General features: G+C 38.5%; 1 protein-coding gene across 3 annotated transcripts in view; it reads right to left on the minus strand.

Moving 5' to 3' along the window:
- Window positions 1-14,047, minus strand: part of phf21b (PHD finger protein 21B) — a 64,276-nt gene that overhangs the window by 16,146 nt on the left and 34,083 nt on the right. For all 3 annotated transcript variants that reach the window (XM_060889960.1, XM_060889961.1, XM_060889962.1), the window contains one exon: window positions 3,646-3,879. In XM_060889960.1, coding sequence (XP_060745943.1) covers window positions 3,646-3,879 — 234 coding nt within the window. The remainder of the gene's footprint in view (window positions 1-3,645; window positions 3,880-14,047) is intronic.

The raw sequence follows: 14,047 nt of genomic DNA on the forward strand, positions 1-14,047 counted from the left end.
GCATGTGTACATATATGCACAAACCTATGTATGTGGATGTGAAAGGAGGCTAATTGAGCAGCAGTGTGATACGTTTTCTGTCAGTGTAATTAAAACTATTCAGCGAAGTGCAGGAAATGGCATCCAATTTTAATGCCATGAGTTGTGCTTGTGTGCTTTGCCATGTGTGTGTCATTCTCAAAGTTGGCTGGCCAACAGACTTGTGTTAGCCTTCTCAAGCTTCAGAAGCTAAACCAATAAAATATTTACCTCTGTTTGGCTCCACAGAATTCCATTTGCTAAAAGTTTTATTGTCTGTTCTAATTCTGTGTATTACCAGTAGGTCAGACACAGATTTTCCTAACCATGACAATGAGTGCCTAATTGATCTCTGAAACTTTGAGTGCATGTTTCTGCAATTCTTTTTTTTTTTTTTTTTGCTAATCTCAATATAATAAGGAAATCTGTACATTTTTAGCCTGCTATTTCTTAATCTTCCTGGAAACAATAAACTTGAGATCATTTCCAATTACTTTCCTGATCCTTCCTAAATTCTGAGAAATTATGTGAGAAACTGAAGGTCATTTGATGGACGTTTGTGTGTGTGTATGTGTGTGTGTGTGTGTATGTGTGTGTGTGTGTGTATGTGTGTGTGTGTATGTGTGTGTGTGTGTCTTTGTGTGTGTGTGTGTGTGTTTGTGTGTATTTGTGTGTGTGTTTGTGTGTGTGTGTGTTTGTGTGTATGTGTGTGTGTGTGTGTGTGTGTTTGTGTGTGTTTGTGTGTGTCTTTGTGTGTGTATGTGTGTGTTTGTGTGTATTTGTGTGTGTGTGTGTGTTTCTAGCTGATTGTAGCTGTTATTTTTAGTTACTTTTGCCTAGAATATAGAACATGTGTGTGTGCGTAATGTAGCTATTGGCTATTGTATCTGGTTATATTTATTTGTTTGTGATTGCTACCATTATTTCTCTGTCACTGTGGCTTATTTAATTCCAATTCGAGGCCCAGAGCTTTGTACTAACAACTGCACCACTGGACCCAAAACAATTTGTAACTATGTTACATAGTGTAGTAATAATAATTATTAATAGTGTAACCGTAGTAATAATAATTATTAATAGTGTAACCGCAATAATAATAATTATTAATAGTGTAATCGTAATAATAATAATTATTAATAGTGTAACCGTAATAATAATAATTATTAATAGTGTAACCGTAATAATAATAATTATTAATAGTGTAACCGTAATAATAATAATTATTAATAATGTAACCGTAATAATAATAATTATTAATAGTGTAACCGTAATAATAATAATTATTAATAGTGTAACCGTAATAATAATAATTATTAATAGTGTAACCGTAATAATTGAAGTTACATGTGCTACAACACAGCCATTGCAAAAAATGAATAACAAATCACTATAAGCAAAGTTATTCTGCTGTCCTTGTCACTTACATTCCTACACTTCCATTTACACAACAGTCAGTTCAGACCATTCAGACTTTTTTGTTTGAAAAGCATTCTAGATTTATGTTATTTGTGATAAAAGCTTTTTTTTTCAGCTGATTTGAATTATTGCGTTGACCACAGGTTGCTAAGCAACATCTAGGTCAAATTACTCCAAGAAACATTAACAAATATAAAATATGATGATGATGATGATGATGATTATTATTATTATTATTAGTATTCTTCTTCTTCTTCTTCTTCTTCTTCTTATTATTATTATTATTATTATGCATGCTTATTCACTGACAGTTTGAAATCTAAAGCCTAAACGTGTCTAAAGCCTAGATTCATAGATTAATACAGAAAATCTGCCAGTATCGTATTACTTTATTTTTTATTTGTATACTCTGTAAAAAAAAAAAAATTCCCAATATCATCTAAAGAAAAAAGTACCCATTATTTGGAACATATGTAAGCTGTAGTCAGTGGTGTGTAGAATCAAGAGATCATATATGTGATACAATTTGTTGGTTGTAATTCCTTCTTTTTCATCATTCATATTAATCCAAAGAGGGAAAAAAGAAATACAGATTAAAAGACTAAGATATTGTTGACTATATTTGCACTGAACTGTTCAGAGTTTGTTTACAGTCTGCTGTTTTGGCAGATGTCACTTTGCGTGTTCTTGTTTCAGTGCTGACCTGAATCAGCCTGCTGTCACCACAAAGCAGCTCTAAAAGTCCCATACGAATTCTTCAAAACACTTGTGCACAGAAACAATGCACCAAATGTGTGCATTCATGCAGTGTCCCACTCCATGCACTTGCGACTCATTATTGATCTCCAAATTAAAAGCCAGGTGGCCTGGACCCAAACCATCAGCCATTACTACTCCTCCAACAAAAACAACCTGGAATTGGCCTGGATTCTTAAAATATGTGTTTTTGAGGTAAAATTGCACTAGCTTGACCCCAGCTTACTAACTAGCTCTGAGCCTTGGCAACTGGGAAAAGTTAAAAGCTGCATTGTGCTAACTCACTAAACACCACAACCACAAAGAGCTGTAAAAATCATCCTGCTGCCTGACCTCTCTCCCTGTTCCCTTTCACTCAATCTGACAGATCTGAGGGGGAAGGGAAGGCCAAGAGACTTGGACAGGGAGACGTAGAGAGACAGGGTATAGGAGGGGGTGATTATTCAGACGAATACCCCCCAGGAAAGGAGTGATGCACTGAGGAAACACTGCTCTTGATGTGAGACTGTTAGGCATCTCTGCTGGATACGTTAAAATAAAAAGCATTCATCTGCAGTCATTTTCACCAGGTCTATAGGCTACAAACCAAAATAATAATAATAATAATTATAATAACAATTGCCATCTGCTCCCTTTGTTAGGATATTCAACTACTGTAATAGTATGGTGTCTTCAGGTTGAATGAGTTTTCCTTAAGAGACAAGCATTAAAATTTGATATATGTTATACATACATGACGCATGCGATGTGAACACGAGGTGTTCGTATAGGTCTTAAAATAGCTTCGCAGAGTAAGGTGCAATTTTTCTAAGGTGTGGTTTCTCTCTTGCTGTGGGTGAGTACAGTTTTAAATCGTGCTTTGAAAACACTTACTCTTTAAAGGACTACAGACGAGACAGCTCCTAGTATTTCCAAAATCAATTGACGGGCTATTCCTGAATGTTTCTACAGTCTAAGGGCAGGGCTACAGAAGTAAAAGCTAGCTATATAATTGATGAAGTTACAATCCATGAATATAATCAATGATGTTTTGTTGTAGCTGTGGGGACTAGGATAAATGGAAGTTGTCTTTTCTACCATCTCATTTAGATTTCATTTTAAAACTAACTGTTATATATCGTTTTACCAGGAGCTTGTAATTCACAGAGGAGGAAATGAGCCTTGGATCCTCCCATGGTTTCTTCTGTTAGAGACCCAAATATTCCATGAAGTTAAGATCATTGTACTGTACATTGCAGAGCGTGTCTTCAATGTAAGTTGTCTTATCTCATACAACTTTTGTTAACGGCTTTAATTAGTTTAAAAAAACACATTAGAGATGCAACTAGGTTAACAGTGAATGAAAGTTTTGGCCTGAAACGCTGAATGTGCCTGATGTTTGACAGCATGCAACTCTTCTGTAACTTTTTTAAGCACCCTTGTGTGTTATGTAGTATTTATGTGTGTGGGGGTTACCTGTGAATGGCACAGCTCCCCCGGTCTGTGTGCTCGGTTGGCCGTTTGAAGGTTGATGGGGGACGTCTGCAGCGTGTCAGAGTTCGCCGCCTTTTGTCCATTAATGTGTGCGGTCACCATGGAAACAGGTGCCTTGGTTGGCACCACAGAGATGGCGATGCTCTGGCTGGGAGGCTTGATGAGGGAGAGCGGCTTGGCCGGCGTCCCCACAGGACAACTTCTTACAGCTAGCTTCTGTCACACACAAAAAGAGGGAGAGAGAGAGAGAGAGAGAGAGAGAGAGAGAGGGCGGTTATGGAAGAAAGGAAAAAGTAACACCCCTGAGTCTCCATATCTGCAACACAACCAAAGGAACAAACAAGAGGCAAGGGTAGAATTAATCTACACTACAGAATTATTTAACTGTTTTACTTCTTAATGCATCAGCTGACATTCTTCAGAAATCTTACAATGCAATATTATGAGTTTACAAGTTAGCATTTGCAATATGAGACCATTTAAGTTTCATAAACAGTTTGAAGAAATAAACATTTGACACATTCAGCAATACCACAGTTTCTAATTTTAAACACATATGAGGTGTGAATTTAAATAAACAGTTCATTCATTTAACAGCGGAGATTATTATAAGAATTTAGGACTCCAACCATTTGAAATGTAAATTCTGGCCTATTTGTATTTGTTTATTTATTCAGCCACTTCAGCCACTTTTCTCTGCCTGTTGTGGAAAACGGAAAATGAAATAGATCGTTCGGCCCTTTTGCTTTGACCTTGAAAACAAAACCAGCACAAACTACATGCATAGTCTGTTGCTTCCCTGAAAGCTTACTTGTCTCACAAGCTACAGATCTCTCCTAATCGTGTCCTTCTCTCCTCCGTATCTCTTTCTTGCTCCGTATGTCTTTCACTCCACCCACTACACTAAATGAACAAAAAAAAAAACAATCCCAACCTGAGATAAGTACAATTCACACTCCCACCACTGAAAGAGAAGGCACACTAAATATTTTATATTCCATTCCACTGCCTGTCTTTCTCTCTTCGCCTTTTATCGTTTTTCTATGAACTGTGTGGACAGGGGGAGGGGAAAAGGGGGCTTTCATATTTAGCCATTTCAACATGGGAGGCCATTTCACTCACTCTCCTGCTCCCCTTTCACTTGGCCAGCCTTGGAAAAATACCCTTAAAGTAAATGAGCATATTCTGCATGTCCTTCGAATGCTGCCTCTCTTTCTGTTGATAATAACACACACTGTCTGAGTTACAAATAAAAAGAGCTTCAGTAATGATGAGGAAGTCACGTTAGGTGTAATGATATTCCGTGGTACATGCGCAATCCAATAGACTCTTCATGTTATTTTAAATGTGTCGCTCCTTTAAAGATATATCATGTTTCTCATGCACTACTCTGCACCAAATTACATCAGGCTCTGAGGCTGGGCTGGGAAAATACTCTGTTTGCATTGAAGCAGAGCAAAAATAAATAAACAAATAGACCAAATTGATTAGATTCAGCTTGCATTTTCTAGTTTTTTGTTTTTTTTTCTGCAGTGTCTGTGCAGCAGGGAGGCTATGCTCAATGCCTTCACAGCTTGGTGGACTCACAATTACCTAGGCTGAGTGCAGAGGGTCTTGTACACGCACACACACACACACACACACACACACACACACACACACACACACACACACACACACACACACACACACACACACACACACACAGACAGCACCGTTCAGTGAAAGAAAATATCAGAATGCTTGAGATTCATTTAGAAGCCTCTGCTTTCCCCCCTGCATGCCTAATCAGGAAAGCAGCCTCTGTTGTGTGTTATAGAGGAGGATCAGGCAGCCTGGGCGGCCCGGTGCACTCTGAATTTAAGGGATCAGGGAACTCGGGCAGTAGAAAGGGGATGTGAGTGGGGGGTGATGAGACTCTGGATGTGACGAGGGAAAGTGATGGTGGAAGTGATGGTGTAGGGGTATTATATGGAGCCGTACAGATCTTCAGATCTCAGAGGAAACTAAATTCTTGCTTTGTGCAAGAATCTGCACTAATCAGCATGACCTACAAGAAGAATAAATCTGAAAGTAACACACCAGGGTACTTTCCTTCCCTCTCCCCTTTCTCAGCTCATTCAACCTCTCATTCTGGCATTCACATTCTGATGCAGTTAAAAGAGGATTGGAAATTAAATGATAAATTACTTTCGGACACGGAAGCCTGTTTGTTATGGTCCTAATTGTGTGTAATGCTATTTTCAATACTATATATATATATATATATATATATATATATATATATATATATATATATATATATATATATATATATATTTTGTTTTGTTTTTTCTTCTTTCTTTTGCATTCAGTAGCTGATTTTAAATTAACAACCATCTGTTTCTTTTCTGTTGAAGATTCTTTTTTTTATATAGTAATAGATAACAATAGAATTGTGGATTATATAAAAAAACGAACATGGACAAAAGAATAAATGTATAAACATTATTTATATTTAAGATATTCATGCACCGGAAGAATATCTCTGCTCTTTGGAGACTGTCTCTGATTCTAGAAACTATTCATAGGGAGATGGTGAACTCTTGACAGAGATGAGCAGTCATTTTCATGCTTCTCTCTAATACTGTACCCAGCTGTGAGCTTGATTTATACACACTCTCCACCTCTTACAGCCTTCTCTAAGTCTGTGCACTGAAGTAGATCTTGCCCTATAATCCTATCACTTTGAATAACAGAATCGACTCCTCTCGTTTTCCTACAACTCTTCACTTCAGATCATTTTCTCCAGTCATGTTGCCTTCTGCTACACCTTAATGAATGCTTATGCACTAGAAACTGTGAGTTCTTTAAAGGACAGCTCCAAGAAAACCTAGCTTTGCTTCCCTACACACTGTAGGGAAGCAAAGTTAGTAGATGGCTAACCACCAGAAGTATATTAACCCAGAATCAGGGCACAGATGAATGAAGATAGAAGGTAGATAAACGTTTTAACAGGGTCTATTAAAAACACTTAATGTCTAAGTGTGTCCTATAAGCAGAAAAATGCCTGCTGTTTGTTGAGTTACGGTGTCAGTAAAAGACTCATTTACTTGGTGTTATTTATTAATGCCCTCACAATGTGTGTGGTAAGTCGTCGTTGTTTCAGTGAATCAATGTAATCCACAGGCAACCTCAGCACCAGCTTGTATCTGGCCTAATGTCCCCATGAGTTCATCCCAGCGCACCTCTGATTGTCTCAAAGGTCACCCATTTCAGTAGCCCTAACTAATACACTAATACACTTGTACACTCTTATGCACCGACATTCTAAACACACAATGTGACTATATGAGATGCAAAAGGGCTAATCCTTCGCTCCATCCTTTTCAGTTGCTTTTGAAGGTGGCCATGTTTAACTTTCATACGATGTGCACTTCACTGTCCTGCTACACTACGAGCTGCAAGCCACGCTGTTTTCTTCATCCATGATCATAGGTGTGTTTGCAAAGGAGAGGCTTAATTGGTCATATTAAGCCATTAGAAGCCCTTCAGTGTGCATAAAGCTGAAAAAGGCCTCGGTTAATGTATACAAAGTGTGAAGTGCAACACCAGACAATAATAACACTGCCTCTGAGGCTATAATTGCCCAGCAGAGCTGTCAGCTTTAAAGTTGATGCAAAACAACAAGTAAATTGCTGTCTTTCGGGAGAACAAATGGCAAAGCTAGATTCTAAGTCAAACATGTCATCATTATTATACTGATGTGGCCGTACAAATAAATCAATCATTTATGCTTGAAATAATTGTACAATACAGTTGGGGTCCCTTAGAGACTAAGCTGGATTAATACAAGTCCACAAAGAGAACAATAACATTCAAAAATCTCATTTTTCTGAGCTATGTGCTGGTGTAACACTTCTTGACAAACCCACTACATAAAAGGACGACTTCCCAGCATGAATGTGGCAGTTGGACCCAATCAAAATGCACACCGCAGGCAGGTGTTGTTATGGTGATCAGTGTGAGGAACAGGCAGTCAGAGTGTGTGTTTGTGTGGAAAGGGGAAGAAAGGGTTACTGTCAATTTCTCTCATAACCCTGTCATTGCTGTGTGTACTTGCAGTATACCAAGAAACGGTGATGATGGATGTCTCTTATTAGGAGAGTGCTTAGGCTAAATTTGGTAACAGCAGTTAGAATTGGTGCCTTAAGGGATCTCAATTCAAAACATGAATCAACCAAACTCCCTATTCCCCTTCTTCAACGGCAATGATGCTGTTGCCTTTTCATTTCGGGGGCTAATGATTAACAGACTGTGTTGATTTAACGGAAGAGGAATACCTCTTCAATGTCAGCCAAATCTGCTGAAAGTGCTCATGCTAACTTCTCTTTGAGTGCCTGATGATTCATTCAAGTTATCCCTGACTCCCATCAGAAGGCGTCAAAAAGCCTGAATATCAGTATTAGCTTGCCATTGAACTCAGAGGTCTGGTTTGAAATGGTCCTTTAAAGTGCATAACATCCCTGATCCTTTAGCCACTCAAAAGTTCGTGGTGACACTGGCAGCATAGATGAGTGATGGCTCAGTAAGGCAGTTCACAGGGTCTTGAGGTGTGTGTAGAATAACTAATACAGCAAGATGAAAAGACAAATTTTCATATGAAGTAAAAATAACTAAAGATTATCTAAAGAAAAAAATGGTGAAAATGCTTAATAATAATAATAATAATAATAATAATAATAATAATAATAATAACAACAACAACAACAATAATAATAATAATATTTTTCCAAGTACCCCAATATAAAATCAATATACTACTCTTACAAGTTCAGTTGTTCAGTTATTTAAATGAATGTAATTGATTAAATGTAGAGGAAAAGTCCATTACCTCAGGTTTGCAGTAATGGACAGAATGGTGAATGATACTCATGACCTTCTCATATTGGTATTAAGGCTGGGGTGAATTTTAACTCAGCCACCCAAGACTCAATACCAAAACTCGCTGCAGTACACAGCATCCTTCACTGCCTCATAGTGACGTGTGTATGAATCATGTCACCTATCAATAACTGCCACAGAAAAGACACGTTATCAGCAAGGCCTCAACATGTCAATCAAATACCACAGGCTACTAGGATGATATGCAAAGTACAGTGCATACCCAGTTTGTCTCTAGTGGAAGCCATCTCTACTGAAGGCACTCTAAAGCAAGGCCTTAAATCAATGTGCTTCCATAAGGGAGCGAGATAATCCAGTTGTGTGTGTGTGTGTATATGTGTGTGTGTGTGTGTGTGTGTGTGTGTGTGTGTGTGTGTGTGTGTGGCTTTGAATGGGCACCAAGATCCATATGCCAAACTCTGGGCTCTAGGCCAGCCTCCCATGCACCCTGGGGTCTGGATGCCAGGGTTTCTTATGGTGGAAATTAATCAACACATGATATAATGTAGCCATAAACAAAACAAAAAAAGTCTGACAATAAGAGAGTTTTTGTGCCATCTTTCACAACTTAAAGAGTATGTTGGTGAAGGGGCCAAAACAAAAGAAGGGTGTTGTATTTAGGTCTGGCATTTAACAGACGCCATATTTCCAGGAAACCTTATCCCAAGTAGGGTGAAGCTGAAACTGCATGCGTAACAACAAGCGCGCCCATCTGGTGTAGGAATAAACCTGACAAGCAACCTTGTATCACAAAAGCCATTTGCTGAGCTGACATCTTATTCCACACGAACGCTTATACGTCTTAATCAAATTTCTGTTAAAAATATTCAAAAACAACTGCATGCATTTGAAAAAACATGTGTTTACACTGGGCTGTAGTGTTTTTATATTATTATAATTGGTGTTGTTGTTGTTGTTGTTATTATTATTATCATCATCAGCACTGCTGCTATGGTAACAATCATTAATCCACCCTGAATCCAGACACACAAAAAAGCTGCACTGGCCAAGAAAATAAAAGACAACAACAGTTTATCTTGAGCATTATGAGTCAATAAAAGAGTGATTATAATTAATATAGTTTCTTTGGCATTGCTTAGATACACATCACACAGATCCTTCATTACAGCACTTCAGAAATAGCAAATGCCTCCTCTGTCCACTAAAGCTTCTGATGCACCCGTCTATGGTAAAAGCTAAATTAAATCCCGACTGCTGATTTCTTTCTACAGAAAACAATTTGATAGTGTGGCCACTGCCTGTCACGCCATCTGTAGACAATAAATCCATTTAAATGCAAATTATACATGCCTGAGGTCTAATTTTCCTTCCTCTGACTATGAACTCATTGGAATGCACCACATTAACGTGTGAGAAAAGGTGTTTTGTTGTTTGGTGAAAGTGGTGCACTAGCAGAACTTTTGGCACAATCAAAATTAATATGTGCTTTTGTTTAATTGTGAGTTAATTCACTGCATTTTGCTGGGATTGTGCTCAAGAGTACAAAGAAATGCTTTTTCGCTGTCTGGCACAAAGCTAGAACAGTTTGTCTCGCTGAAAACTGCTGTCTCTTGCTCAAAAGTGACGATCATATACAAGAAAACATGAGCCGTAGCCCAGAGTAAAGAAAGAATATTCGAACAGGCTAATGGAGTAATCCTCACATTTAAGGATGAATAGTTTCTAGTTATTTTCAGGAAATCTGCAGGGAGTTATTAAATGAGATTACTTGCTTCTTGTCCCATTAATTTCCATGCAAAAGTTCATTATGTTCCAAAGCAAAGCGAATCATGACAAAAATCATGTTGGAAATGGAAACATTCATTATTTTGGGCGTTATTTAACTTTCATAGATAATTACATTTGTTTTTGGGTGTTGTTTAATGAACTTTTTATTATAATTTATTTATTTATTTATCTATCTATCTATCTATTTATTTATTTATTTATTTATTTATTTATTTATTTTTGCCACGATGGGTGGGGGGGTCCTTTCTTTCTTTTGTTGGGGGGTGGGGGTGAGGAGGAGTTAGTAGTGCAATGCCATTAAAGAATGTTAACAGACTTTTACTGCTTTTCCAGCATCTTTAACTCAACAGACCAATATGTGTAAGCAGCATGCTTCAGGCAGGAGGAGAGGAGAATAAAAATGTATCATGTTGTTGCACATTATTCTCATCTCATCCCAGACACTAGTTTCTTAGACTAGAATGATTCAATCTCATGCCTCTAATTCTCCTCACTTCTCAGTGAGATATTCCCCTCTGTTTGTTACGGTCAAATCGTCACATCTCGTATCTGTCGAGCACAGGAGCTTCCATCGCGCGTGCGTGTGTGTGTGCGTGTGTGTGTGCGCGCATGTGGATGTGCAGAGAATGCAAACCATTACTAAAGCGTTTGAAATATAAATAACAAATGTCAATGAGCCAAAATTAAAATTTCAACAGTCCATTAAGCCTTCATGTATTTTTAGCAAACAACTAATAAGCAATAAAACCCGTGCTTTATGTTTAAACCAGTGTCCTTGCATATAAGAACAGAATGCTATAACACTGTTGTCCTTAACTGCTGCATATATTTCTCAAAGCACTTAATGCATGTTCAGTGTAGGACAAGCCAATGTAGTCACTGTGAAGCCTTCCCTGCCGCTTAGTCAGAGCTTCATTACAAGAGACCCCGCCTGCTTCCTGTCATCTCCCATCATCTTCAAGCATAGGAGAGACCACAAAACCAGGAAGTACCACAGTGCACCAGGTGCTGTAAATCCCATGACACACTCAGAGAGGGCTTACTGCTCTAAGAATATATTAACTACTTTAAATCCTCTACAGTGTTGTGCGTTTAAGACAATCACATGCTATATAGGTTTATATTTAGAAACCAGTCGAGGGAAAATGGCACAAAGTTGCATTACTGCTTTTCAAATATAATATCCAAAACTATTCATACCCTAGTTGATTACCTGTGTCTGTATTTCATGACATAACATTACCTGTGAATGGAGGAAGAGGCTAGGATAGAGACTAATGACTGGCATGAGCAGCAAAAACCTACTCATTAATGATTTTTTTGTGACGTAAAATAAAAACAACATGGAAATAGTTTGAACATTAGGATGAATTAATTGAACATTAAGATGTGTGTGATGATGTCAGTCGTCTCCCTCACAGGGTGAAGAATGAGAAAGAGTGAGTTTGTTTGGCTGCAGCAGTAATGACAAGCAATCAAAATGAAGTGTAGCAATCACATATTGTCGCGAAATATATAATAAATGCTGAGTGCAAACGTTTTAAAATAATGTTTAAATATAACTAAAATACAACAAGCTCAAAACTCAAAAGCACAGAAGTAACCCTACCTAGCTAGTGCTTCCTATTATAATAACAACCAAGGCAAATAATATTAACTTTTAATGAAAGAATTTACTGATAATTGCCTTTTAATTAATAATTGCATTTTTATTAATGAATACACTTTTTAAACTGGACTTGTTACTGTATTTGGTTGTATCACAGTGTTTGGTTGCAAAGCAGTTTAAAATGAACCAATAAGACAAATCAGTCCAGCACTTTTATATGTGTTGAGCTGTACAGGACTCTTTATTTGTGTACAGCAGAAAATCCTTGCAATGCAAAAACAGGCATGATGCCAGTGTCATAAATCTTGGGATATGCTGAAACTTGAATGAGTTCAATAAAGACATCAGCAATCCTGCAACAAATTCATAATGTATCTGCACTGAAGGGTGGAGGGTTCCAAATGAACTGAACTGGTCCCTGTGGGCCTGTGGATGTAAGGAGCCTAGAAACGACAGACACGTGCCTATGAAAACATAATCAGGGCTGAACTTGACTTAACTCAGAACAGCTCATAGGAGGTCAGCACCCTCTGTGGCACTGGAAATTGCATCTGGCCAAGCCAGGGTCCACAGACATCCTTTAATGCATGCAAACAAGGTCTGAAGAGCCCTCAGTGTCATCAAACATTCAGCAGCTCTACCTAGTGCATTTTACATTCCTTCCTTTCTCACACAACGCTACACTTTCGCTTCATCCTCCAACTGCTCATCAGGGGCCCAAAAACAAAGACGTAGAAAGAATTGAGGAGCGGAATTTGGAAGCTTTGTCACGGTAATGATTGACAGCAGGATTGTTCCGCTGCTGTACTTTGAGCACTGCATGTGACTGCCAGTATCGACTTAAATTTCTAGCAGGCAAGGTACATTCAAGTCATATTTCCCTGAGCACACAGCTCCTACTCCTTCACTTTTATCCACCCCTCGCTGTCTCCTCTATCCATCTCTCTTTGCCAATACATTAAATGTAGCCTTCAGGCAAATATGAAGAGAGCGTGTGGATGAAGTCTGACTGGATCTCTGAAAAGTCGTTCTCTTTTGGCACCATGTTATTCGATGTACAGCCAGGGCTAATAAAACTGCATCGAGTGTCAAGTTATTTTCCAATATGACATTATATTAAGCAGCTAAAGCCCTCGTCAAAAATATGTTTTTTTTCCTTATCAAAGCCTCAGAACTGTATCATCATCGCAGCAAAAATAAATTGCTGCCCCTTTTATCTGCACAGCCTGTAAAATAAGTGGGAATGGTTCTGTTGCTCTGACTGTGCAGGGGCTTTTACTATCACACTGCAATAGGAGTGACTCTGAAGGGAGCGATATGGAATCTGCAGCCTCTGACATAATGAGGACGTTTATTTGCTCACCTCCGTCCTCGGCAGTCCCGGCCCGGGGAGAATGCAGCCCGCTGGAGCCTATTGACTCACCATGGCAACAATCAGCGACCACAGAAAGGTCAAATTCTCTATATGAAGTAAATGGCATGAGGAGAGTTATAGAGCGATGGAGACACTGATCATTCTTATTGTTGCCTCATAAAGGGAGATAATAATAAAAAGAGAAATGGCAGAGACTGTGCACAGGTCATTACATGTGTATTAATTGTTGTCTGGATAATGTCTATCATTACTGATTCACAGAAGTTCTATCACTCTTCTCTCTCATCTGTTGTGTTTCAATAGTCCTCTTTTTCTTTTCCAACCGAATGCCTGAGCCATGTTTTATGTGTGGTCGCAGTGCAGCAGTATTTCTACTACAAGCCCTGAGGCCTGAGGCTTTTGGGATGGATCTGTGGGCCTGAAGCAATGTAATAATCCCCAGCGTGGTCCAGGCAAATGCCAATATTTTGTTTGTTAACTTGTTTGTTCAGCAAAGACGAAGGGCATCTGCTGAGAATTACGGTAGCTCAGTGCCTAATGCTATATCGCCATCTCCATTGAAATGAAGACTTTTATCATTCCGAAAGCTTTTATTATGGTTTGAATTCATCAGACTCGTGGTAGCTGATTATACATCTAATTTTACAGCACCCTCAGGATACCGTGATCAATACTCACAACTGTCACTTCCACACGCTGAGACGGAACAAGACGAGGGGTTTACAGTA

This window comes from Tachysurus vachellii, chromosome 16, assembly GCF_030014155.1.
Source record: "Tachysurus vachellii isolate PV-2020 chromosome 16, HZAU_Pvac_v1, whole genome shotgun sequence".
Classification (NCBI taxonomy): domain Eukaryota; kingdom Metazoa; phylum Chordata; class Actinopteri; order Siluriformes; family Bagridae; genus Tachysurus; species Tachysurus vachellii.